This window comes from Rhipicephalus microplus, chromosome 2 (genome assembly GCF_043290135.1).
Source record: "Rhipicephalus microplus isolate Deutch F79 chromosome 2, USDA_Rmic, whole genome shotgun sequence".
Classification (NCBI taxonomy): domain Eukaryota; kingdom Metazoa; phylum Arthropoda; class Arachnida; order Ixodida; family Ixodidae; genus Rhipicephalus; species Rhipicephalus microplus.
In genome coordinates this window covers 283,490,203-283,517,974 of record NC_134701.1, presented here as the reverse complement: position 1 = coordinate 283,517,974, position 27,772 = coordinate 283,490,203, and the positions used below count along the sequence as shown (strand labels likewise).

The following is a 27,772-nucleotide window of genomic DNA, read 5'->3' as shown; positions in this document are numbered from 1 at the left end:
CAGCACAGTGCTCCAAAAAAATCTTATTCACAACTTAAATCACTGCTTGCACTTCCTATTTTTATGTACTGCTACACGAAATAGGGTTGCAAAATATTATCTCTATTTAGTGTTCAACATAAGCATTATAGTGTAAAAAACATCATCAGAAAGCAGCAGCCAAGAAGTTTCTCAGTTGAAGTGATTCAGTCTGCACTGAATTCTTCACAGACTACAGTTAAGAGATCAAGTTGGCATAGCCTTATCATTGTAGTGGTCTAAAAGGAGAAAACAGTGACACAACAAGGAATGTTACTGCCATGATTAAAAAAAAAACATATGCATAGAATGAATTCATCTTAGCTGAGTCATTCAAGAAATGGCATTCGAAAAATGCTCTACTATGATAGCTGCTCGAGTTTTCCTAGACCTCTACGAGAAAGCAGCTATGTATTTTATGATATCTCAGCTCCATTGCGTGATGAAGATTAAGAAGGGAATAACAGCCACAAGAATAAATAGTGTTTTCATTTAGTCCGGTGTGTGCATCTTTTTTTGGTGCACAGGTAAAAGGGAATCGAGGCGTATTGATAAATATGTTTCCAATAATGTGACGCTTGTCCTTCATTGGAGTGTGTGTTCACCGGCAGTTGCTTACAACTTGAAAGCTAAAGCATGTAGATCAACGTAAATACACTACATCTGAGCATGACATCACAGCACCTGAAATCGCAATATGATGCACACAATCTAGCAGCTGTGCGTACAGCTATTCATACATTGTGAAAATACGCTTATGGGTCACAGGTTGGCTTGACACACTCTAGTCCCCTCACTTTCTGTATGTTCAAAACAGTGATGTTGACAGAAAGTGTATGTCGAAGCCTAAAGAAAATGCGCCTTAAAAGTTGCAATACAAACCTGTCTATCAATAAACCGCTATACATTAATATCTTTACAATGGCATCTGGTCACACATAATGCACTGCAGTGCAAGCAAAATGAAGAAAAGGACCAGATATATATGTGCGTATGCAATAGGCAGAAGGGCTAGAGAAACGTCGATACATACAACTAAATCTCAACAAGAGCAAGAAGAATCTGAATACGATCGATCATTGGCATGACGTAGCAGTACAGAGCGGGAGCGCTCCTCGGCCTGCCAGTGTGATGGCGTCATCATGGGCTTGCTGTTCTTTAGCTTGTGGGCAAGGGTCATGAAGATGGCCTCTATATGATCTGACTCACTCTCATCCATGGCTGAAGTCTCAAAGAGTGGCATGTTGTGCATATCAGCAAACTTCTGAGCCATGTTGGTGCTCACCGCAGCCTGCGAAATGACCAGAAAGTAGTGCACTAAGAAAAACAGTGAGTCGTGTCTTTAACACTTTCCTGACCACACCTGCATAGCTTTGATCACTTCTAAGATATGGAAGTGTAGACTTGCTTTCAAGTCTCAACTGATTTCCCGAGTTTGCTACACTAATCTTGTAAACAGCTTTCAAACTACCATTTTTGATTTCTATGAAGGCATTCCTGATTGTGATTTGCACTTATAAGGTGCATTCAGAACTGGCAGTGTGTCAGTGTTGGAGATGGACAAGGCCATGGACAAGCACCAGAAATGCAACGAGCACTGCCACATGATGACACATATATAGAGCACAAAATGTGCTGTGAAACAGCTGCATTGGATATTTTTTGCAAAATTCACTGCTTTGCCCAGTAATGCATCAAGTGTGAAAGCTGAGTTGATTTATGATTGCTCAAGAAGTTTTTGAGATAGAACATTTCACACACAGTAACATTTAAATTGTTCCTTCTTCTCTCTTTCTTTATGAGGTGAAGGCATGTTTTTATCCAGCACAGGGCAATTAAAAAATTAGTATTTGATAAAATGATAATATCACAACATTATTCAAGGTACAACTTTTTTCTTTTCTTGCCTGAAGGAATGTTTATTTAGCTTCATTTTGATGAACAACTTAGTTCTTATACTCAACAGGAACAAAGTTCTTACCAAAGTAAGCATAAAATAGGCATCTTTCATATAATAATCAAGAAGGAACCTTGGTCATTATGATGCAGATAACCATGGCTGCAATACCTGTCACAAGCTGAAATATACAATGACAAACAAGGACAGCTTGCAAATTGAGAATACCAATGCTTGTTTTAAGAACAGAGCCCTATGCACACCATCCTCAGCAGTTCTCACCACTGTCTAATACATGTCAGTCTGCAGAAATTTCAAGTGCTGATGTTAGCCTTGAAACATATCTAATCTGCCTCCTCCTAAAGGTGTCCCTGGCACACGGACCCTGACACAGTGGGGGACACGAGTTTATTTATTACTCATGTGGAAGGTTGTGGGGAGGAAAAGGCAACACTGTGTTGCTTCTTGTACAGTGCATCGGTGTACAGGTTGAGACAATGCTGTGGAAGGTGCTGGCATTGCATTACCTAAATATATGATTCATTTACTTCTTTCTGATGCTACATTCAATGCCATGAGCGGGATGCTTATACATGCAAGGGAACATGAACTGCTTTATTGCCTATGGGCCATCTTTAGTGACTGAATATTTTTTTTAATTCTTTATTGTTTGTGTCCTTCATCATTGGCTCACAAGATTGCACACTTACTATTGTCTTGATCAATCATATATAATAACAACGATGAAATACGAAGAGACAAAAGCAAAATAATTTTTACAAAATAAGACCCAATGTTCTACAGTCCAATCACGCTGTCGGAGTGTCTTGCACCTTTGAACATAAAAACAACAACAAATACAAGCATTCGCACCTATAGCTGTGCATCTGCTAATGACTGCAGTATAACCTTGTTATAACCAAGTTACGTGAAACAGTAAAATATCTTTGCTACATTTTAAACCTGTCATTAATCTACTTATAATGCAAAATATATAAGGGAAAGCATATATGAAAGTACATGCAATATTACAGGCTGTTGTCTGTTTCCTTGGATACACAATTCTCAGCTTGCTGAGCAAGCAATGTGAAAAGTGACCAATACCAAAGTACAAATGTGCTTAGCACTAATGTCAATACGAAACTCTGCCACAGGCCTGATTAGACCAGACTGAAATGTTGGCCGAAATGCATGCACACGTACAATGTGGTCTTTTTATGCTGTTCTTGCAAAGTGTTTGACACCTCTGCTACTGAACTACATATCTCAGGCTTCAAAGCAAAAAACAAATGATTGCTTCCTTAAAACTGATATCCTATCTCCCAAACAGTGCCCGTGTCGTGGGCACCCTTAGTCCCTGATGCGTTCTTCTGCCGTTTTCAATGGTACTTATTCATACCAACGAGCGCGGATAGATAATTTAGATGTTTCAGCATAAAAGTATGATGACAACAAAATGACAGGACAAGGACTCACTGTAGGTGCTCGTCCTTTCATTTTCTCATCTCCATCAAAAATGTTTTTTGTGCCAATTAATTTTTCTATCCTCTTGCAATGCCAGCTAACCACCCCTATGAAGCTTGTATTTAGCATTTTTGGTTTTGTTAGTACCAACGCAAACTGTATCAAAGGTAAGGTAGCACTTTTTACTTCACTATGGCAATACCGCGTTTCAACAAAAAGCAATCTATAGATGCAATTAGTATATCCAGCATGAGCACTGTGGTGCGGAGAAACTCGTAGCCTACCTTGTCCTTGCAATCGCACTTATTACCAACAAGGATTCGGGGAATCTCCGAGGTGAGCTGGTGCTCGTCACATTCCTCGACCCATAGGGGCAGGCTCTGGTAGGATGCCATTCTCGTGACATCATAGACGAACACCACAGCGTGCACATTGCGGTAGTAGTGCTGCACCATGCTTTTGCGAAACCGCTCCTGGCCAGCTGTGTCCCATAGCTGAAGCTGCATTCAAACAGCGAATGCAAATGTGCACAGAAGTCTCGCTATATAAAATTTCACTTCTGCGTAGCAACACCAAGGAAGTTAATGCTAACGTGGGCAATTTTCGCAGGCGACATATCATCGTACACATTTGCTGGGTTGAGATATCAAATGGCACAGACATTTGCTAACAACAATTGAAATTATGAGGCATCGCACGAGATATACGAACGTTTAATAAAACAAATGGCAGCACATTAGGGTACAGCGACCACACATTTGATTGCGGGTTCTTAATGTTTAAGGACATCATGCACATGCAAAAAGCCATAAAATTGGCAACTGTCAGGTTTTGTAGCATGCGTAAAGGCCGAAAAGTGAGCTAGCGCAGCGTGTGAAGTATTTGTAATCGAAGTCACAATGCTAGCCAACCAAAATATGAAAATTCACACGGGACACTTTCGATCGCGGTCCAACCCGATCTATATCGAACTTGTCTGTGGTAAAGTTCTCTGATCAAGCAGCGGGAAGGTGTAAGTCCCGATCGAAATTTCCGTGCGTGCTTTGGGGTACTGTCATTCTTTGGCCAGAGCAGCTAGTCCCAGTACCAGGTGAGAGCTGGTTTAAATAAAATAAGAGCAAAATGATCAGCCTGCCGCGTATGTGTGCTAGATATAAATATTGCAAACGGCAATCATATGAGCAGACAAACACAAACAGCAGCATTTTTCGTACGTATTAGGAACTCTTGACAACACACAAGTATTTTCGCGCACAAGAGGCATTCTGAGAGCGAGGAAAACGCAAACACCGAGGAAGCGGAAAAATCATGGCACCGAAAAACTGCGCAGCCGCGCATACATTGCAGGAAGTATTTGCAGGAATGAAATGAAATTTAATGTGTGCGTACCTTAATCTGTTCACCATCCACTTCGACTGTCCTTTCGCGAAAGTCGACTCCAATAGTAGCCTCCGTTTTGGCAGGAAACTTTCCGCAACAAAAACGGTATGTCAGACATGTCTTTCCGACATTCGTGTCTCCGATGACGATTATCTTGAAAATGCGCTTCTGCTTCTCCACGCTCACTCTGTTCGGAGATCCTGCGGGCGATTTCTCTTCCATGCTCCGGCAGTTGAAGTCCTTACGTAACCAGGTAGCTCGGCGTTTTCCCTGTCGCTCCGGTGTTCGCACCAAAACAAACGCAGCTGCTCAGACGCGCCCCGACACATCAATTTTAGCGAGAATATGCGCTATGCAGCTGGCCGGTGCGAAGCACGAGCGATCCACAAAATAACAATAGCTGCTGTCGTCCGCTCAGGTCAGGGAAACACACAAGCGTAAGACGTGTCAAACGGCACCTTTGTCACAAGAGCATCGGTTTCGATACCCATCGCGGGGCAATTGAGACGCCATGTTTCATTACGGTCTGACTGATGATGATTAACAATGAGACGATCATAATAATTTTTAACTGCTTCGATGCAATGCAAAGCAAAGTGAAACCAATATATAACAATAAAAATGTACGAGTGAATAAATTTATTGTAACATATCAGCAAAGCGGGTTCGAGGATACTATGGCAATGCCGTGCGTCCGCCATTCACGCATTTTACCACGCGGTTCTGACACGAGTGTTATCGGAAGGAGTTCTCAGTGAAATTCCCCGGTTCCTCTCTTGGCTCCGGGATGTCTCCCAGCCAACCGCTACCACCAAAAGAGAATGCCCTATTTAAAAGAATATTGGTGAGTATTGACTCGTTTTGCCCAGCAGTGCGCGCTTGAACAACAGTCTAAGCCTACTTACACAATCCCAGTGCACAGCACTTCCGCGCGATTTATGGTTTTTTGCGGTGCATTACTCCGCTTAAGCTGTAGGAAAGCCAAGCGTCGAACTGAACACCCAAAATCTGCGCCGGTTTTAGTGTGACTGCATTGTTTGCAACTTGAAATTCGAAGAGTCGTCTCCGTTCAACCGGCGTCATCCGATAGCTGTGATCGAACTGAAATTCAAATAATTGGTCGCACTCTTTTCCTGTTTTTCTCGCCTCCTGTTGAATAAAAACGTGTGATCGTTGGCTGTTTCTTTCAGAAATGCTACGAACATAAACAATACAAGAATGGGCTAAAATTTGCTAAGCAGATTTTAACCAACCCGAAGTTCGCGGACCATGGAGGTGGGTGTGCAATTCCTTTTAAAGCAAGGGCGCGTATTGTTTTCGGAATAGCTGCCTTGTTGAGTAGCCAAGTTGTGCTAATCTAGTCGACTAATTTAAGATAGTACTCTTATTTGCTTCCGTTTTGCGTATGGTTTTCTGTAGAGAAAAAAAAAATCGACCTGATTGCTGTTTCTCTGCAAGTGTTATCAGCTAGGGGTTACGTTCCCAGCTGCGTTTTTTCCAACTTGAAGTGGGATAGCTCAACGCAGTAGAGACATAATAGCATCATTGATTGACGTTTGAACTACTTATTGTGCGCTGCATGCCACTGCCGGTCCCAAGGGTGTGTCGGTGTAGGATGTACGGTAACCGTTATTCTATGGTATTTTCGTTCCATCAGAAACGTTGGCTATGAAAGGGCTGACCCTGAACTGCCTAGGAAGGAAAGACGAAGCTTATGAATATGTTCGCAAAGGGCTCCGGAACGACCTCAAGAGTCATGTGTGTATCCTTTGGTGCGAGTCGCGGGCGCCGGTTCGCTGCATGGCGGTGAAACGAAACTTGACGGGCTGTTGTCATGCATTGTTCAAATGACTTGATGGCCGAACAAAAATTTTAACTTAATCAGTCTGCGCAATTGCTAGTTTTCTTAACAAGCATTGATTGCTGAATGAGTGCAATGTATTGTACATTTTGGGATGGTTAAATGGTGTGCTTGCAAACGAGCCTTCGTGCTCGATCATCAGTGTATTGTGGATGTTTACTATTGGCATTAGTGGACTGAGAGGATAACAGATTAGTACAAGTTGCAAGGCTGACCATTTAAGAGCCATTGACGAACTTTGGCCATAGCACTCCCTTCTCCTTTTTATATATATGTGCCCGCATCGGTTACAGCTACATTACTTTGTGAACATGTAAGTAGTGGCACAAAGCAAGCATTTCATAGCAAAGTAAACTGCATTTCGAAAATGGACGAGGATCAATCATAAAGTGTTTTTTTTTTGCTGTATAGAACTTAGTTGGAAAGTTATATCAAAATTGTGTAATTCCTCTCTTGATGTCTGCCTAGGTCATGCACCCCTGAAGCCAGCGCAGGACAATTATGTAGGTGCAACAGGGTTATGCAGATCAAATGAGTTTCATTTATGCTGTGGGAAGAATATGTGCCTATAAAGTATTATTAAGACACGTGGAATAGATGGAGTATGCCGCCAGAATATTCGCAGCTATATTCAGACTAAAAGATAACTTACAAACTTTTGCAGTTATTTTCTGCATCAGCCGAGCTGCACCACTGTAGCACCAGTGAAGGTTTGTATAGCTTTGTGGTTCCTCTAACCTGTCTAATGTGAGCTTGAAAGCTTTTTATGCCGTTTCTCTGTCAGGTGCGGTTGTGGAATGCGTCTTGTCAGCAGCTAAAAGAAGAGTGGCAGTATAAGGATTTGGATGCTAGAACACAATATAGATGAGATTGGCAATCATGCACATGGTCACAGCACTGTCTGAATTGAACTCATTGCTGCAGTCAGATTGTAGAACTTGCTTAAAGCTGAATCTGTTAGGGGGTGAACTTGAATCTGTGCTCAACTATCATAAGATGGTGCAGAAATTCTGAATAACTTATCTGCTGATTGCATGCTTTTGCCGTGATTTGGCCCAGCTGACCCATGCCTGTATTCGTCTGTGGGTTGTATTGGTGGTCGAGCCATCATGGGAATGCCATATAAAAGGCTACAAAGGCTGGTTCTTGACAACCGGTGTTTGAAAAATAGTTTTTGACTACCACTGATTGGAAAATCCATAAACACGGTGGATATGGCATTGTTCAGTGTGAATAACATTGCAAATGGTTCGCGGCAGCGGTGGTATCATTTTGATTGGAGTACGGTGCAAAGCGTGGACGTGGGTACGAATTGAAGAGCCTTAAGTGAACAAAACTGATTTGGAGGCCTTCTCAGTGGAGTCCCTCATAGTTCATGTGCCACTTTGGAGAGTTCAACCCCATGATATCACTTATCAAGCATCGGGCAGTGTTATCTAAACTGACACTAACTGTACAAAGCAACTCGGGCATTGGCAACAGATTTGCTAACTGGCAGTCGAAGGAGCCTCAGCTGTGCAGACTGTTTATGAGCTTATTGTTTTACTCGCCATGGTAGGCTAGTCGCTGTGCAGTTCGCAGCACGAGTGTCACTTTAACTACCACATTGTTGTGGCTATAAAATGTCTATGTACATTAGGAGAAAGATAAAGAGCTTAATGTTGCAAAATTAAAATAAAAAAAGGGGAGGGGTTATTAACTTTTAAGAGCAGTGTTTGTCATTCTGCTTAGCTTTACAACTAGAGTTACGCTTAAAGTTGTGCATATAGCAAAATTTTGGGTGCGAAAGGAATTCGAATATTTTTCTAATCATTTGACGTGAAATTCCGGAATAAATGTTCCAAAAGATCCCTAAGCATGTCACGAGATAAAAACATGAAAATGTTCCTTTTGACCAATTTAATGAAGTGCTGGAGGAGTGTGCTTCCTAGTTGTCTTAGAAGGAATGAGGTGACTTGGAGGCCAAATTGAGTTATGTTACATGAGTTGATACAACCAACGTGTACAGTTAAAGACGCTTTTTACACATCAGAGGAAAAGGCACTATTTCCTCGACTTCTCCTACTTCAACTTCTGTGAAGGCGGTAGTTTAACAAGTGCAGCAGAAAAGGGCATATCCTTTCGAGTCGGGAGTTCCTCATTTGCTAAACGAGTTTCTCTCTCCTCCATCTCTGCAATAGTTTCTGCGGCAGTTGTTGCTGCCAATGCCATGCTCAGAGGACAAATGAATAAGTCTCTGTATATTGCAAAGAACTGTCAAGTTTCCTGCGATAGTATTTTCAGCAGTTAGTAGTCATTGTTTCTCTCCAGTTCTTCTTGTACCATTACAACCCCATTCTTTGGATTTGAACACATTTATACAAGGATATGGCAAATGAACCAGCTGAAGTTTATGAAAAGTAGAGGTGTGTCGTTGTGATGCTCTAGGCAATTGGCATTTGATAAACGGTACTCACATTCAGAACATTGTTGAACACCTTGCCTGCCTTGCCACATTGACACGGCTGGTGACTACACAGCAGCACCTACACTTTTATAGAGAGCCAGCAGTGCAGGATCATCAAAGATCACTGGCAGGACAAAAACAGCCACATTGGGATTTTTTATGCGTCGATATTCGAGCCACCTATTAGCACAACTAGTGCAACTTAATTCCATTTATCGAAAGTCTTGCCCTTTGTTACGACCAAGAACAGGTACTTAATAGCAGGTACGCTCTCATCTTAGACAAAACTTTGCATTTTAACATCGTAGTCTAGGAAACACTACCTCCAGCAGCAACAATACGCACATGGATCTCCTTACCACTGCCACAATTGCCAGTGTTGACAAACTTCACAGCATACCCCCGTCCCCCCTCCCTCTCTGATTTCATTGTAGGTATGAATTGCCTTCATTGAGTTTTGTGGGGACAATTTCTTTTGTGTAATGACTATAGTTGTTGATGGTCGTGAAAGGGTTGAGAGGATTACTGAATGAAAGGAACTGTCAGCAGAATGAATTTCACTTTTTATGGAGGTGAGTTTTGTTTGCCCTTTCGCTGATCAGCAATACAGCGGCATACCATAATTTTAAAAAATCTTGTAAGTGCACAAAGGCATTTTTATTTAAAGCTTTTTAAAACTTGGTGTGCAATTACATCCGATGAAGTACTATATAAGCAAATGCCACGCTTTGCCCTTTTACGCTGCACTCCTGCTAGTCTGTGCATAGTGATCAAGCTGCCTGTGTGTGACTACTGTCAACCTTTCAAGAAGCCAAAGTTCACGAGGTGAATGAGGTTTACGCTCATCATTTAAAAATGTGACTTTTGTTTAATTTTAATAATTTTAAGTGAATTATTTATTTTCTGTAAGTCACTCTTGAAATAGTTAAATTCCAAAGTAAACCAATAGGTAACATAATTCTAAAAAATATTCATACTTTCAGTATGCATACTTTCAGTATGCACGCACTTCAACTTAAAGCAAGTGGGTGTCTATTAGTATGCAGTTTTGGATGCATCATTTGCAGTAAACTTGCAATTCTGTTTGTATGCCCAACTTTATCCTTTGTTAATGTCTGTATAACATGAGTGTGATTAGGTTCATGTCATGCAACATCCAAATCAAGATAAATGTAGCTCACACATATTCTATTCATGTGAGCTAGTGTCTTGGCCCCATCTATTGTGTTCCTTGACATGAGACCCTTTGAAGGCTGGCACGTGTATGGCTTACTACAGAGGTCTGACCGGAAATATGATGAAGCCATCAAGTGCTACAGGAATGCTCTCAAGTGGGACAAAGTAAGTTATCGTTACTACTACTGTGATGGTGCACGCCTTTCTGGGCAACTCTTGGTATCAAAACTTGGTAGCTGGTTCAGTAATCATGTCATAGTTGTCACTTGTAAATTCATATGATGTATGTATGACGGAGGGGTATCAATTTAATGGTGGGTGTCATTAGATGGATTCGCAGTTCCTGTAGAATTGGTAAGTCTTTTGGTGCAGTTCTAATAGTGGAGGATTTAGTTCTGTGGACTTGCCCTGTGTCCTTGAGTTTCATTGGCTTCCCTGTAATGTCACACAGTGTTCGCTTCATTTAAAAAATATTGCTTTAGTTGAGAAATCAGGTTAATGTGAAAACATGCTTTTTTTCTTTAGAAAAAATAGAAATATGATGAATAAGACCCTGGTCCACTCTTGGCAACAGTATTTTTAATTAAGGATATTGCCATAATGATGGTGCTAGCTGCCTTTCTCCTTGCAGCAAGTTTTCATAGTTTTGTTTCCGAGCCCCGCCGTGGTGGTCTAGTGGCTAAGATACTTGGCTGCTGACCTGCTGGTCACGGGATCGAATCCCGGCTGCGGTTGCTGCATTTTTGATGGGGGCGAAAATGCTGTATGCCCGTGTGCTCAGATTTGTGTGCACGTTAAAGAACCCCAGGTGGTAAAGGTTTCTGGAGTCCTCTACTACGGCGTCTCTCATAATTATATGCTGGTTTTAGGGCGTTAAACCCCACATACCAACCAATCGGTTTCGTTTCTGAGGCCGGCGTGTCTGAATAATGAGACAAAAAAAAAAACGCCTAGTGACGGAACTTGTACAAACCCTCCTGCAATGGCTACTGTCGGCACAAGATTATCGATTCAGCGCTCTGCATGGTTGCAAGTGCTCAAGGTTTCCTTAGCTACTTGTGGCTACTTTATACACATCACACATTCATTTTCAGTCTTGAAGCTCAATGTGCTAGGCAGTGTCGATGGCCAGCTGACGGAAGAACACTGTTGCACTCAAGGACAACCCAGCCAAGTGCTTAAACAGTCAACAGAGGTCCCACTGATCTCGTGTGTCGAAATTATTTGTGTAAAGTGCGCTGTTCATTGACATGTCTTCAATACACCGTCCCTCACTTCTCCCAACAATGCAGTACCTTCCCAGCTGCCGAAGCACAATTTTGTGCAGATTGAGCACCTGCCTTTGATGTGTTCTCAGGGACGACTACTTCAGAGGATTTCGGTCATACCACATTTTCCAGTTGTCGAACGCTGTGCCGTACCCCCTTGCCTAGTCTGGCCCTCTGTTCCTTTTCTGCCTGCTGCAGACACAGCGGAAGTAGTCGGACTGATTGTCGCTATCTGGCTTGCCCACTATGTTCACTTGCAGGCAAAGATGCTATGGATTCACTTTTTATGCGCGACACTCTGCTCTGAAAGCCTGCGCAGCTGGTTCTCATAGGCTGTCTTTGCTGCGGCCTCCGTCGCATTAAAAGACAATCATTCCATCTCTCCTTAGAAAGCTTTCACTGTTGTGTAATAGTGTGCTCCCACAGCAGGCCTGCCTCTGTTTTACTGACGCCTCTCCGAAAACTCCCGCATCTCTAAAGACAGGCACAGTGTATTGAGGTAGTAGGCAGCGCCTGGCACTTCCACCATACAGTGGTCACATCACCTCACAGGGGCCATAATACCACGACCTCGAGCATAGTACCCACCTTAAATGAGGCTGCTTTTCCTCTTGGTTCTTTTTCACATGCCGAGAAATTGTCTGTGTTCATTGTCACTCTAATATCCACTTATTTAATTATTGCTTTGAGGTATATGTATTAATTGACCTGTGTGCTCAATTTTATGTCTGGTTCCATCGTGATTCATCTCATGGGGCGGGAACATAGCCAGAGAAGCCTCATTTTCCTTCTACATTATCAACTGTGTCATTGGGGGAGCATTATTGTTTTCTAATATGCTGCAATCCTCTTTTTAGTGTTTTACAAAATTGTCAACGTCTGAATGATGTTGCAAAGTATTGGTATGACTTTAAGCAGCAACTTCTTCGCACCCGTATGATTGACTGTCAGGTTGATTCTATAACAGCATGTTCCTTTTATGCTCCCTTTTTTTTTCTTCACAGGATAATATACAGATTCTTCGCGATTTGTCACTGCTTCAAATCCAAATGCGTGATTTGGAAGGATATAGGGTAAGCAGTTATTTTCTGTGCAAAAGTGAGGAGTTGTATGGTTCTAGGTGAGTTCAGAATGCATTTATGTTATTGCAACATCTTGTGTTAAAAAGAGAATTCATAGGTTTCTGTGAAGCAACTGTGCAAAAAGGTATGTTTGCCTTCACTAAGCAACAGCTTTGGCTAGTGCACACATGCACTATTGTGTGCGACATGCAAGTGTAACATTGCTCAAAGGACTGTGTTCTGCATTACTGGCAGCAGCTTCTCTTCACACTGTTGTTTGGAATCTGATGTGGATAACGTGTGAGCGGACTTCTAATGGAAACCATGTAGTTGTGCATTGCTTTGACAAGTGTCATCATTGCATCTCTCCAGTGAGTTGCAAATGGTGAGCATATGCAAGGTGGAGAACAAATGATTAAGGCATGATGTGAACGGAAGCTTGCCATCACAATGTTTTGTTGTGACGAGTGTCTACAGCTTGACTATTATTCCAAAAATTATAAATTCTTGCTGTTGTTTCACTGATGGCATCTCTTCAGTAGCATGTTGTTATTTCAACTTAGCTCAAAATGCTTGTGTTAGCAGAAACTGGAAGGGCAGGGCAGACTTGCTTTATCTTGCCTGTGATAGCATTCCTATGAACAACAGCAACATGTGGTTGGGAATTTTCTTTCAGGACACTAGGTACCAATTATTCATGTTGCGGCCGACTCAGAGGGCATCGTGGATTGGATTCTCGATGTCCTATCACTTGCTTAAAGATTATGACATGGCGCTCAAGATATTGGAAGAGTTTAGGAAAACACAAACGGTAAGTGTAATTCTGTCTTGCATTGTTGTTGGCTTTGATACTTAAACTGGGGGATTGGAGTGCTCTGTGCTGTGTAGCTGTCTCATGGGTTTACCTAAAAGGGTGGTGCCATCAAATTTCAAGGCTATAACAAGCCTGTTGTGGCTTTCCTCTGTATGAGAGGGCACTCCAAACGAAGGGTTGGACACAGCAACATTTGGAATATATTTTAATTCGCTTCCAATGTGTACCTAATTACTTATTCCATCGATGGAGAACCATCGCTAGCGTGCCAACACTGATGTAGCTCTGTAGGAGAGGCAATGACAGTTACTCCTCCTAAGCTACATCAGTGCAGGAGGAGCAATGAGAGCTGCCCCTGCTAGTGTCAATGATATTTTTGTTGAACCTTTTCGTCCTTTCTCCCAGGAGCCTTTCAAGAGTGTCAAATTCGTGGATAAAGTTTATTCCTGTGGATTTTTCTGCTAGTGGGTTATATGCTTCAAAATGTGGCATAGCGCTAACAAATTGACGAGGAAAAGATGACAGGACGAGTGCCTATCCTGTGTTCTCATCAATGTGTTAGCGCTGTGCCACCTAGTTGATGAGCTAAAGGTTGGTGGGGATTACACTGGTGAAAGCAGCATACCCAGATTGGACTATATGCATGAGTCCCTCTTGTAGTATTTCAGCAGCGCATCACAAGTGCTCATGCATGGGGCGGCAGTGCACTGTGCTCTACCAAACACCAGCCTTTGAGGTTCAAGGCACCTTGATGGTTCTACAAGTTTAGGCATATGCCTGCTGCGACTGCCTATGAGTAATGAGCGGTGATCCACAGTCGGGGTTGATAGCTCGATAGCTCCTGGACACTTATCGGGACCTGTGGAAGACCCAGTAACTTTTGTCAAGACTTGCTTTGGCAGTATTCACTGTTGATGCATAGAGGGTCTCTATAAGTATAAGCTGTCCTGTGTCTTTCTGAAGAAGTCCAAAATCAAAGATGCTTGTGGTTTATGGTTTGTGGCTTGTGTAACAATACCTAATGAAAGAACGTGCCTAGATGGCATTGCACTGTTAAATATCTTTTCTTCTTTTTCTGCTGCAGAAACGTGGGTACGACTATGAACACAGCGAACTATTGCTCTATCAGAACATGGTGATGCGAGAGGCTGGTGAACTGGACGAGGCACTTGGTCACCTTGCACACAACGAGGAGCAGATCTGCGACAAACTGTCTGTGCTCGAGACGAGAGGTAGGTGCTCCGTGTGTTAGTGTTGCAGCTTTGCGATTTATTTTGGGCCTAATTGTTGTCTGAGGTAGGAACTGTCGTGCTTCGGAACAAATGCCAGCACACATTTCACAGAGTGAGCTAGTTAATGCGTTCAAAATAAGCACTGCTGCTTTCGAAACACTCTTGTACATGACAGTAACATTCCAGGAAAGGAGGGACACTGTGTATATCATGTATAAGTGCATTTTAATCGAAGCTGCAATACTTGTATATATTTACATGCTAACTTTTCAAATATGCAATTAAATTTTCAGTGCGTCAAACAATTGTTCTAGATACTATTAAAGTTCGCATGGGCTACTTACAGTTCATCTCTCTGAAATGATGGTTATTGTGAAAGAAATGCAGGTCAAAGTGTCAGTGCTACAAGAATGAAGCTTCTAGACTGATTAGTGTCAATATTATAGTCTGTGAACTAGTAGTGAGAACCTCTAGCACCTTGGACAAATTAATTTTTTTATGCTGTCTGCCATGAATTGGGTCATTTTTTAAGCCTGCTGCACACTGTAATTGATTAACTTCTTGTAAATGAAGTTATGGTCTAACATAAAGGTACTCACGATAGTACTTTCAATAAAACGTACTCGCTGTGGTCAGGAATGGAATCGTGGGGGGGGGGGGGGGGGGGACAGAGAAACTTATTGTCATATCATTTGGGGTTAGGATGGACAAGCAAGGATCTGTTAAAGCAAAAATAAATGTCCTACATTAACCTGGAACAAAGGAATATTTAGCTTCAAAGAAAAGTGTCTTTCCTTTTAAAGTCCTCTTAGGAGTGAAAGCATTGGGCATATATAAGGGCTCTGATTGTGTCTGTAATGAAGAGCCTGCATGGTGTGAAAAACCATAATTCCATACTTTCTCCAGAAAAGGACAAAAGTTGCCAGTTGCATACGTGCGCAAGGCCAGGCTAGTTGCGAAACTTCTCTGACCATGGCGTGTGGCACTGCCTCTTTTGTGAGGCGCGCATTGTTCACGAGCAGCATGCCACAGCCCTGGCATGTGCGTCTAAAGAAATAAATGAGAAAGAGCCAGGAGGGAAAGAGGATGGAGGCAGGGCTTGTGGTGTCACGATGACACACTCTTTCTCTTCCCGCACTCAAGTAGCAATGAATCAGAAATTGGTGTTTGTCGGGTGCCTCTGCTTTTTACTGTTAGTTTGCCATGCTGCATTTACGAAGTACGGTAGTAACTACGAATTGTGCTTTGAAGGGTCATGGCAGCTGGCATGTTTTAATGCTGTTTTCTTTCGGTGTCTTATTCAGCAAACCTGCTGATGCAGGTGGGTCAGTATCCAGCGGCCGAATCAATATACAGGGAGCTCTTAAACAGGAATCCTGAGAACCACGAGTACTATCATGGCTTATTGAAAGCGCTACGGCAACGTAAGTCTTCTTTTTACCACTCGGCTCTAGTAGCGCTCCAATGGTTCCAGTAGCAATACAGTATAACCTCATTATAACAAACTGCCATAGTGAAAAGCATTTTGGTCTGTTGTAAGAGAGTATGCGAAATCCATACTGATACAACACACTTTTTTTTGGAAACACTGAATGGGTGTGTTATAACAGCAGAGAACTACGAGTCATACAATCTCAATGGGGCATGAAAAAAAAATTTTCTTTAATAACACCTTCAGTTTCTGTTACGGCTTTTCTATCTGATTTTACAATATCCTCACTGAAAACTACATTCGCCGACCGATTTTTCGGACTCCAAAAATTCGGACTTGTTGGATATTTCAGACTTCAAAAGTGCACCGTCAGGGTTCTCATAGGGCTAATGCATTTTTTGACTGATTTTTCAGACGAATTCGCCCCCCTAAAGTTAGATTTTTCGGACTAAATCGCTTGTTTTGAGCTGCCCCACGAACCTGTATGGACGCCGGCTTGATTAAGCTTAGTTGTTTAATTTTAAAATGGCTTTCCTGCCTCCAAGATTGGAAAGCAAATGTCATTTTTGAAGTTTCGGGGGCCGTGTCTGCTTTAGAAAACGTGGCACGGGACCATTTTTTCATCTTGGGTCAGCCGTATTGGTCAGCACTGTCGTCATTGCACTGTACAGGGAGGAGGCGGAGCTGCGCAGTAGTGGAGTGAATGTGCCTGCCACAATAACATTAGGGAGTTTCAGATTAGCGCACCGCGAGCCCTTGTGGTGCGGTCACTGCTACTGCACATGCGTCGTAACGCGAGTCGCCGTTCGCGGCCCGCGAAGTGTTGTGTGTAGCTTCCGTGCATTTGAGTTGGTGAGCGGGGCGAATGTCCCTAGACCTTTCCTTAGGGGAAGCAAATGCTATTCTAAAACTCGTGATGCGTCCGCTATACCCGCAACGTCTGCAGCGCCTGCAAACGTTATTCTAAAACTCCCTTATTTAAAGACTTCGCTCGTGCGGACGATGACAATTTCGTGCGCGGAGCCCACAGATAAAGAAATTCTTCGCCAGGTTGTGCCGCAGCCGGAGAGCGGTTTAGATGATGACAATTATCACCCGCAGCTGTCGGCAATGGAGATTGCCACCGCGGTGACGCTTTTGTCGAGCATTTACAGTGACGATGTCACCTTAACACAAGTATGGGCGAACCAAATTGCTTCCAAGTAGTATGAGGCAAGGCACAATCATGGACTTTTTAAGCCTGTCTGATGCTATAAAGTTAATATTTCTGACAAAAACGGTCTGTGACTGTTCAGTTTTTCGGACTTTTTTTCGGTCCCTGCCAGGTCCGAAAAAATCGGTCGGCGAATGTATGTAGAAGTGCTATAAAAAGTTTTTTGAGCCTGCTGAGGTGTTGAAAATCATTGTGGAAGTCACAAAAAACAAAACAAAGTGTTTTTCACAAATCTATAGCTTCCCCATGATAAATCTGCCCATCACTATTTTAGGCTCATAACCAAGTGATCATAACCAAGTGATGGCATTAACCAAGTGATCGTCTGGCAACAGGGAGTGTTGCATGCTTTTTGGGCATCAGAATCGACATCGCCTCTTTGGGCTCATAAAGTTTCCTAATGTACACCAGAGGGAACGCTGGCGCTAGTGTCTATGGGAGCTGCAACGCACGGCGCTTCAGCGAGCATGGGAATGATGGGTAGTGCACACATTTGTCTAATCTTCGTACTTCTAGCCTGCTTTTGGCTCCATGTGTGTTTGTGTGGTTTGTAGCTGTTTTCTCACGAAACAAAAATCGGCAAATGTTTAGCGATTGTGTTTCACCACCTTATTCTTTTGGACTTACATTTCTAAATCGGGTCACGAAGTTCAAAAGGGTTGAATCTTTCTTTCAAAACAAAACGAAACAGCAATAAACGAAGCCAGTACGATTTGCCGCCCACAAGTACGAAGACTAGGCATATGTGTGTACTACCCATCATTCCAATGGTCGCTGAACAATTGCAGTAACAGAGTGGCTTCTAGTTTAATTTTAGGAAACTATGTTTGGGCCGACGCGTTCTCTGCCGACGCCATTTTTATTTTCTTGTTCATTCAGTGTTCGTAGCGAGTGGCGATCTTACTCTGCGACCAGCCATGAATACCGGGACGCGGCGCCAGTTCGCCGCCGCATTTAAAAGAAAAGATATTCAATTTGCGGAAGCGAATGGCAACATAGTGGCACAGCAGCAGTTTGGAGCGTCTGAGAAAAGAGTCGGGTACTGGCGCAACCAAAAATCCAAACTGTCGGTGTGTAATGGGAGGAAGACATTGTTTCGCGGTCGCCGAGCTGTGCACCCAGAACTTGAGGACAAAGTGGCGGATTTCGTTCGCGAGTACCGTGCCAGATCCCTGCCAGTGAATGCAGAGCTCATTCGCTCAAAAGCCGTCGAGCTCGCCCGTAAAGCCGGTCTGTCAAAGAAAGACTGCAAGGGACCCATTTATTGGGTCCGTCGCTTCATGCGAGGCAAGGGATTTGCCCTTCGACGGCGCACGTTGATATGCCAGAAGCTGCCGGAGATGTACGAGGACTAATTGATAGAGTTTCAACTGTAGTGAACGGCCTCCGGCCGCAGCATGGCTACATGCTAGGCCAGATCGGCAATGCCAACGAAACGCTGGTGTGGTTCGACATCGCGTCGTCCATGACTGTTTGTGAAAGCGGGGCGAAAGAGGTGAAGCTTTTGTCGATCGGAAACGAGCATTCGCACTTCATCGTTATGCTTTCCTGCTTGGCCGACGGCAGACAGTTGCCTGCCCTTCATCATCTTCAAGCGGAAGATGATGCCGAAGGAGGCCTTCCCGCGAGATGTCATCGTCCGCGTCACGAGAAAGGGTATATGGACGAGGCCCTAATGCACGAGTGGATCCGCACAGTGTGGAACCAGCAGTCCGGAGCCCTCCTGCAGCACCGGAACATGCTCGTGTTGGAGGCATTTGACGGCATCAGTAAAGAAGAGCCTTCGCAACGGACAGACGGATCTTGTCATTCCGGGAGGGATGACGTCATCACTGAAACCGCTGGACGTTGTCCTTAATAAACCTTTCAAAGACCGTGTGCGCATGGCTGGCGACAACCCGTGGACCCCGACAGGCCGGCTGCGCAAGCCACTTCTTACGACAGGTTCTTGTTGGGTCTCCGGGGCATGGAGGTCTTTGCCTGAAGTGATGGTGGTGCTTGCATTCAAGAAGTGCTGCATCAGCAACGCTCTCGACAGCACCGAGGACGACATGCTATGGGAGGCGGCTAGTGATAAGTAGTCGTCGGAGAGCTGTGGCAGCTCGGAGGACTGAATAAAGTGAATCCGTGAACAAATTCCGCGTTTTTCTTATTTTTTGCTGGTCAAGGTAAGGCAGTCGACCTATATTCCGCCTCAACCTATATTCCACATTATACAGTAGTCTGTTTCCTTAGAGCATGAAGCTTTTGCAAAAAGCATTACAGTCGTTAATTCATCTCCTGCCTGAGAACTGCTTTTTCTTCCTTCTTCTCTCTCTTTTAAGCATGCCAGTAAATTTTGAAATGTTTCCACAGCATGTACTTCGAAATCAGGTACAGTCACTGACTCATTTTTCGGACACCAAAAATTTGGACTAGTTGGATATTTCGGAATTCATAAATGCACTGTCAAGATTTGCATGGCAGTAGCTCATCAACATTAGGCAATCATCTTGTATCAGCCACCCGCCAGTTACAATTGTGGGAAAAACAAATTTGGGAAAAGAAGTGTCATGGCTGAAGCGGATAATGAGCACATCAGATATGGTACGATAACCCCGGACTTTGAAACTACGAAGGTGCGCGTGGGCAGTGGTTGAAAACAATTATATATATATGTGTGTGTGTGTGTGTGCTCTTTTTCAGAATAAAGCCGTCAGTTGACAGTAGCGTTGGTGTTGTTCCCTCTTTTTGTCCATGTGTCAGTGTGCGCTAAAAATAAGTTATGATGCAGTTATGTCTGCAGAGAAAATTGAAGGGAATAAAGAAAAAAAAGACATAAAAAGTACAGGCATGAAATAGACATAAAAAAAGAGATGAAAAAAAAAAACAGAGTAATGGTTGCTGAATTTTTTAGCGACTGCTCAAAAAATTGAGCGAAACAGATCTTTCTCTCAATAGTTTTTTTGTTTCTCTTAGCTTTTTTTTGCTTAGAAAAAAAACTGCGAAACAAAAAATTATTGAGAGAAAGATCTAAGGAAAAAGAAAAAGCAGGAGAAATATAGAAAGACCAATAGAGAGACAAAAAAGTATATATATATATATATACAAAAGAAATACAGGAAGCAGAGAGGACAAAAATTGAGCGAAACAAGTAAGGCTACCCAGCGCCACTCTTCCATCAAGCTTGGCACCAGTAGCACCAAGCTGCCATAATTTAGAGTGTAAATAGGCACATTGTTAATGGGAATAAATATGTGTTAACATGCAACATCCATGAGGTAGCTTGCCTGCATACGCGGTACCAAGTTGAAAAAAACAAGTGGGTGTTATTTTAATGTTTCTGGTAGCGGCAAGTAATGTGGCGCATTTTTTCCCATTGTCTCTTTGTTTTGTGCAGAGGGTGTCGAAGATGAACTCAAGCTGTTCGAGGAATGCCAGGACACATTCCCAAGAGCACAGACACCTCGAAGATTACCACTTAATTTTGCCACAGGTGGGCTTTCTTGACTGGCTACGAGAGCATCCTTAGGTCCCTGCTTGCAATCATGTTTTAGAACCATGTTTCATTTTCAACTTGACCTGTTGTGCTTGCAGGTGAACAGTTTCGTGTGTTAGTGGACAAATACATGCGGAAAGCACTTCACAAAGGTGTACCTCCACTCTTCACAGACCTTCGGCCTCTCTACACCAGTCCTGAAAGAGTTGAGTACTTGCGACTCTTTTTGTTTCAGTAGCTTTTCTTGACTTTGACAAAGTGCTTTTGTGCAAGGTGCTTGGGGGCACATGCAAATTGTTCAGAGGTTCGTGGCAACTGCCCATGTTTGTCTAATTGTAAAGTTTGGCAATGAAAGACTGCAAGGCATCCTGTGCTGTCTTCTTTTGCTTTCCTTTTTTCTTGTTCTCAGTTTGTGCCACAATTATTTCGTTACCGCATGTTTACCATTTTTGTTGCCTCTTTCAACTTGTGTTTTAGTGCTTCAATATAAGCGCTACCGTCAAAACTGAACGCTAAAAATGTTCTGGAGAATAAATCAATATGTCAAAACATTTGCTTTCTCTTTCAGGTGAAAATTATTGAGCAGTTGCTGACTGGTTACATTAGTTCTCTAAAGAAGTACGAGGTCTTTTCTGAAAAAGGTAAATGCTTTTTGGACTGCAGCTAGAATGCTTGGGATGAGGGTGAAAACCAGTGTGGCTTCAATCGATTGTTCTGTTTGTGCACCTTTCAGAAAAGGACTCTGAAGAAAAAGAACCTGCCACAGCGCTCTTATGGACTTACTACTATGCAGCACAGCACTACGACTACCTGGGCTGCACTGCCAAAGCTTTAGATCTAATAAATGCTGCCATTGAGCACACGCCAACACTCATTGAACTCTTTGTCGCCAAGGCTAGGATATACAAGGTGGGCACATTAATCTCTTCACTGCCTGAAGTGTTGCATGTGGGAGTAAATTAGTCTGATGCAGCCTAGGAAAAATATGAGCAGCCCCAGAGAGATGTGGGGCTTCTAAACAACCAAAATTTGGCAATGTTTAGTGGCAGCTATTGTAACATGCATGCTGTGTTTTGACATCTGTCACAGAGGCTGGATGCTCCACATTACTTATGCCATACCATTTGTGCAAGCTGCGGTAGTAATAACTAAAATGTCATGGTGCATTCACTAAGGCTGGACTTTCACTAATATTGCTGGTTTGACTTGGCAAGATTAGTGTTTTTATCTTGTTTATACCTTAAAATTTCTGCCTTTTTAATGTCCTGTGCTCTGCAATATGTTTGACACTGCTTGTGCTGGAGTTAACAGTTTCATGTATTACAGCTCAGGTGTTCTTTTGCTTGACAGCATGCTGGGGATATCCATGAAGCCTTGAGGTATCTAGATGAAGCCCAAGCTCTGGACACGGCGGATCGCTACATCAACTCGAAATGTGCGAAATACATGTTGCGGGGAAACCTCATCAAGGAGGCAGAGGACATGTGTGCAAAGTTCACTAGGGTGAGTTCGAAGAGCTTCACATAAACATAAATGCGCAATGATGCCAAAGTTTCTCACTTCAGCATTAATAGGAATTTGCTGGCCCATATGTAGTAATGGCATGCACCTTCATTTCCTGCTGTTTGTTAGGTTGTGCTTCTTCAGAGTGTGAAACTTGGTGTGCCAGTGGAAAGCTGCAGTGTTTCATTGACTACATGATGAAATTCACAGCTCTAGTTTCACATGCCGTTGCCTTACTAAGTTCTGGAGTAAAAAGACCGACAGGTGTTCAGACTGCAGAAACTTGACCCAACAGCTTGCAAACATCTTCAAGTATATGTGGTGTAATATTTCTAGATAACAATGCTAAGTAGCAAAATGCCCAACTCTGACCAGTGCTTATTGACTGTACGACTGCACCAGTCATGCCGTTGTGCACTACAAAATACATAAAATTCTTCCTACAAAATGCACTCAAACCTCGATATAATGAATTGATATATAACAAAGTAAGTGACCGATGGCTTTGTCATAAATAGGTCACAACACAATCATTTATAACGAATTTTCGGATATAACGTTTTGCATCAGCTATTACTTCGTTGTAATGAGGCTTGAGTGTAGGGTAAACCTGCGCACATCCTCTGTTGAAGGAAATACTCCAGCTTCTAGAAATGAACTTTTCGAGTTGTATTGCTGGGGCTTCTTATACCAAATTAGTGGCTCATGCTGCACCTGGAGCTGTGCAAAGCTTAGGTATAGTGAAGCTTTGATCCTGTGTTGCCTAAAATGCTAGAAGAACGTTCGATCGTATTAGTCAGCTGATTGATTTAGAAAATGCTGAAGTAAAAAACGACAGAGGTAGCCAGAAAAAACAGACTGAGGTAGTGGCTGTAAAGTGCGAAATAGCCACTAGGAAACAGATTTCAGGATACATGAAATATATTTGTAAAATTGATGAATAAGTTATTGGATTTTGGCTTTGAGAATCCTTCAACCTTTAGTATGAATACTGCTACAATTATTTGGGGTCGCACTGTTTCTCTTCTATATTCCGTGAACATTGAGTTTGCTTGGGCTGCTTTTTTGAATACTTAATTTGTGACCTAGGTACCCTGTTTTTAGAAGGTGTTCATATTTTGCAGGATTGTATAATGTGATGAAACGAAGTCCAAGCATCAAGTGAAGTAAAATGCCTACTCACTGCTAATTTTCTCTGTAATTGTCTTTAGGCATGCAACATTTTGGTGTTGTTCTGTCTCTGAGGTCATGCAGTCTGCGTTCCTCAAATGTGGTTATTCAATTGTGTTCTCACGGATAAAATATTGTTTGTCTTGGCACTTTCACATGTGTTAATGATTGCACAGTGCTTTCAATAAAATGTTCATTTTATTTTCGCAAGCTACTTTTTTCACACTGTGTCAGCTCTCTGGCTCGGTGTAGTAACAGTAGCGATATCAATGTATGGACATAAGTCTTCAGCGATGAGCCTTCTATAAGGCAGTGGCCCGTCTACTGCCTCTGTCTTTTCCAGCTGTCGCACATGGGCCCTTGTGCCTTCATTTCTGGCTATAGATACCATATTTACTCCGTTCTAACCTGAGGGGTGACATTTAAATGCGTTCAGGAAGAACAGAAAATTTATTTCGATATTTGATTGTAACATGTCAACTTTAGGTAGCAAAAATCTGGAGGGGGGGGGGATACTTATTACATTGGAGTAAGTACCTTAATGCTGTGCTAATTTTGTCATCTCTGTAATGTAGGCTTGTGCGAATGTTCAAATGCTTCGAATATTCAAACGAATAGTATAGTATTCGAATTCGCTTGGATACGATCAAATATTTCAAACTATTCGACATGAACGAATAGGTGTAAACTGCATGTAACCGCCTGTAAAAGTGTTCTCACTGCTGTATAGTGGTGCTAAGTCATGAAAGCACCTATCCGAAACCCCACTCCAAATTTAAATGGGCCCTGCAAAACTTTGAGCATGGTCAGGAAACACTGCCGATCGATAGTCAAGGCTACTGAATACACGCGAGCTAAATATTATAGCGCAGCAAGTGACCTGTCCTTCACTATAAATTCTCCAAGTCAGATGCAAATTGCACTCTTCTCTTGGCAAATGATGCCACAATGTCAAAAATCTTACTAGTCACACCAATTGTACCAGCCATTGACTAATTTGAGCATGGGGCGTTCAATCGTTACTGGGGCCGCTGCGGGTGGCCGTGACATGTCCACGCATACATGAGCAATCACTCTGAATAGCCGCGTATTCAAAGAAAAAAAAAGAAAGAAAAAGAGTGCTCAAGGTCACGACACGCACGTAGTGTATTTTCTTTTCTTGTGCATGCCGTCTCGCCCGGCTTTGCTTCAAGCGCTTTCGTCGGGACCAGAGGAGAGAGTGCAATTGCAGCATGTGGCAAATCTTTGCGACTCCACTCATTCTGGACAGATTCTAAAAATTTTTGCGGCAGTTAATTCATAATGCAATAAGCGTCTTTAGTGAATCGATTCCATGGCTACTTGAAAAACTGTTGTTGCAGGGTCCTTTTGAATTAACATATTATTCTCAAATCGATTAATAATTTTCTAAGCTTGAAAGCTTGTTTTGCAGACTTATACACTCTAACTGCAATGGATAATGTTACGTATTTTACAGGTAATTACTTGCATCCTACTGAAAGTCAAATTATGCTACTTCTCAAAGTTATTACGGCTTCCTTTGTAAGAAAAGAAGAAGGCTCTTGCATAGAGGCCATGTTTAAAAAAGATGTATATTGTGCAGGTTGGTTAGGTCATAATAAATATGCCCGTTTTTCTTTGTACATGATATATTTTCTATTCGAATTTTATTCAAAATTATCCCACCAAAATCACTATTCGCTTCGAACCTAAAATTCACTATTTGCACAAGCCTACTGTAATGACAAAAATGTGAAAGCACAGACCATGTTTTGATGGCATGGTAACTGGTGAGGTTGATCTGTGTTATTCAGTATCATCTGCAAAGTTTAATATTAATTGTGCCACGCAACTGACATGAAATGGCAAGCATCACGACATCCACATCAAGTTGGTTAATGTAAACAACTGCCTATGTCATGTGTTTGTGTTGGATGCTATGCTACCTGCAAATGTTCTCTCTGGCGTGCCAGGGCCGTGCTCCAGTGCACACGATGCTGGATGAAGCGCATTCATCACTGTCTTCTATGCTCACATGGGTAGCTGTGTTTACAAAGAGGACAAAAATAAAACCATGCTTCCACCTCAGCACTTCATTGCAATGAGCCCAGCAGAATATAGAAGTTCATAGATATTCACATTTGTTCTTGTAGAAAAAAAGAGTTGTTAACAAATACAGTGGAACTTCGATTACACACCCCCAGTCTCACGATTTTTTTTTTAGGCGGATTGGTTTGGTTTCGGCGAAATCTTCATAGAGATATTGTATTATAAGAACCTTGGTTATACGACAGTTTTCGGCCGACCCTGCATCTTACGACGATTTTCCTATACCGTTCGAAATTAAAAAAACACAATTACCAGCATCGAACGTTGACCAAATACTCCCGAATGAACTTGTGTTCCCCTAGGTTGATGATTAGAGAAGTAGAGATAGAGACAGGATGTCTTCTTAGAACGAACAATTAATTCTCCTGGCAGTTCATACCCATCTGCATACATCTCGATTGCGTGCGCAGGGTCGTGACCTAGAGAAGCTCTGTCCAGAGTAACTTCAGCTGGCCGAAAAGCTCATATCTGAGATCCTGGTAGTATCTTTATGTTTTCCGCTTGTGGAAACTTCTTGGTCGATGTACAGCTGACCGTCTGCCTTTGTTTGTGGCACTTGCAGTCACAAGCTTGAGCACGCAAAGATGCGACGCAGCTCTTTTCACCGTGCAAAATAAACTGTCTTTTGACTTCAGTGTTGATGATAACATCGCTAGTCGCACTTCGAAAGGCAATAAATTACAATGCGCATAGCTCAGTCGAGCATGAAGGCACTCTACACAACCTTGTGATCCCGTGGTCCATTGCCATTATGTGATGGGGATGACACTGTGTTTGGTAGTAGGCTGTTGGCAACGCAGCTTTGGTTTCGTTATCACGTGTAGGCAACTTTCTGACTGAATTCATCGTGAGAAAGATGTGCGTTGGATTTGATTTTTTAATGTTCACTATAAAGATTTGCTACCGCCTTTGTCAACTAAGTAGTGCTGCCATTGGCAAGAACAATTTAATGTACCTTTTTTGGAAAAGCACAAAGTCGTGTCATAGGCGTATTCAGAGAGTCTGTGCCCCCCTCTTTTTTTGTGTGTGTGTGCAAGGCTGAGTGACACTGCTCTGCATTCTTAGTTTTTTTTTATTATATGACCATTTTGTGTGGTCTCCTTAAAGTCGTATAATCGGGGTTCCACTGTAATTGTCTCCTTGTTTTGTGGGTGCAATCACTTGTCTGTGTGGCATAGTTGCACTGCCTAATCATACGAACAAAAGCAGCCTGGTTTGACTTATTATATGCATTTAACCGGTAATGCCAGCGATGGGGCTGCGCTACGGCCTAAATTGCTGGTTCATGACTACTGCATCCCCATTCCCGCAAGTGCCACCACCAGTTACTGCTTCTGTTAAAGGAAAGCGGGATTATAGATGTGCGTCTTTTGAAGCAGGCTCGATAAGCTATGGCACATTGGTTTTGACATGAAGTGGCTGCACCGGAAGGGAAAGTTTGCCTGTAGTCTCTATTACCAATGCATGTAGAACAGTTCCTATCTGGCACTCTTACTTTTGCATTGAAAACATGCAAAATTATATTGTTTTATTTTAAGGTTGCAATCCATCTGTACTTATTCCATGGTTGCTTTCGTCATGTGCAGGAAGGTGTCTCTGCAGTCGAGAACTTGAATGAGATGCAGTGCATGTGGTTCCAGACCGAATGTGCCATGGCGTACCAGCGGCTAGGGAAATGGGGTGAGGCTCTTAAAAAGTGCCACGAAGTGGACAGGGTGAGTAGTTGTTCGTTGGGAATGTGGGGCCTTACATTGTGTGCGTGTGTGACGCTCGATGTGGTAGACGTGGCCTGGCTCGTGCACCATACATTTATCCTAAAGCATGCACCCTTCTCCCTCCTGGGCTTCTCCTACTATGACTTGATGTGTCGCATGATTCCTCCTGTCCTTGAAAAATTTCATGAATATCAATTACAAAACACGTTCATGAATATCCAAGTCCACTCTTTAACCTCGCCAAAACTTAACACAGGATTTAGTAGTTCGGTGATGTTCAGCGACGCGCTGGTGGGTGAGGTTGACAGTTCCACATCACATGACATGGGCTTCCTTGGCGCTTGGATGCTGATGAAATCGCCGCTTGAGCTTTTGTGAAAAACGAGCATGATTAGGATAACTTGTAGCATCGGCAGCTTGTGTGTCGAAGACGTTTGGTTCTGCGTCGTCGCTGACACACACAATGTGCTTCCAGTTTGCGTGTGTGATCGTCGGCGCTAATGGAACAATGTCCATGTTCTCACGTTGTGGAAAT

At 42.7% G+C, this 27,772-nt stretch overlaps 2 protein-coding genes across 2 annotated transcripts in view; one reads left to right on the top strand and one right to left on the bottom strand.

The window, feature by feature from the left end:
• Positions 1-637: 637 nt before the first annotated feature.
• LOC119177334 (putative Ras-related protein Rab-33) lies at positions 638-5,230 on the bottom strand. Its single transcript, XM_037428810.2, has 3 exons — positions 4,769-5,230; positions 3,664-3,879; positions 638-1,309 (listed from the first exon to the last, which is right to left on the bottom strand). Exons 1-3 carry the CDS (start codon positions 4,979-4,981, stop codon positions 1,061-1,063), a joined length of 678 nt encoding a protein of 225 aa, XP_037284707.1. The 5' UTR covers positions 4,982-5,230; the 3' UTR covers positions 638-1,060.
• A 207-nt stretch (positions 5,231-5,437) lies between these two features.
• Naa15-16 (N-alpha-acetyltransferase 15/16) overlaps positions 5,438-27,772 on the top strand; it is a 120,327-nt gene continuing 97,992 nt past the window's right edge. The window contains exons 1-14 of the mRNA XM_037428799.2: positions 5,438-5,603; positions 5,950-6,034; positions 6,417-6,521; positions 10,319-10,407; positions 12,515-12,583; positions 13,248-13,382; positions 14,470-14,617; positions 15,922-16,041; positions 20,642-20,737; positions 20,839-20,945; positions 21,309-21,381; positions 21,474-21,649; positions 22,091-22,243; positions 27,109-27,237. Coding sequence (XP_037284696.2) covers positions 5,547-5,603; positions 5,950-6,034; positions 6,417-6,521; positions 10,319-10,407; positions 12,515-12,583; positions 13,248-13,382; positions 14,470-14,617; positions 15,922-16,041; positions 20,642-20,737; positions 20,839-20,945; positions 21,309-21,381; positions 21,474-21,649; positions 22,091-22,243; positions 27,109-27,237 — 1,542 coding nt within the window. The 5' untranslated portion in view covers positions 5,438-5,546. The remainder of the gene's footprint in view (positions 5,604-5,949; positions 6,035-6,416; positions 6,522-10,318; positions 10,408-12,514; positions 12,584-13,247; positions 13,383-14,469; positions 14,618-15,921; positions 16,042-20,641; positions 20,738-20,838; positions 20,946-21,308; positions 21,382-21,473; positions 21,650-22,090; positions 22,244-27,108; positions 27,238-27,772) is intronic.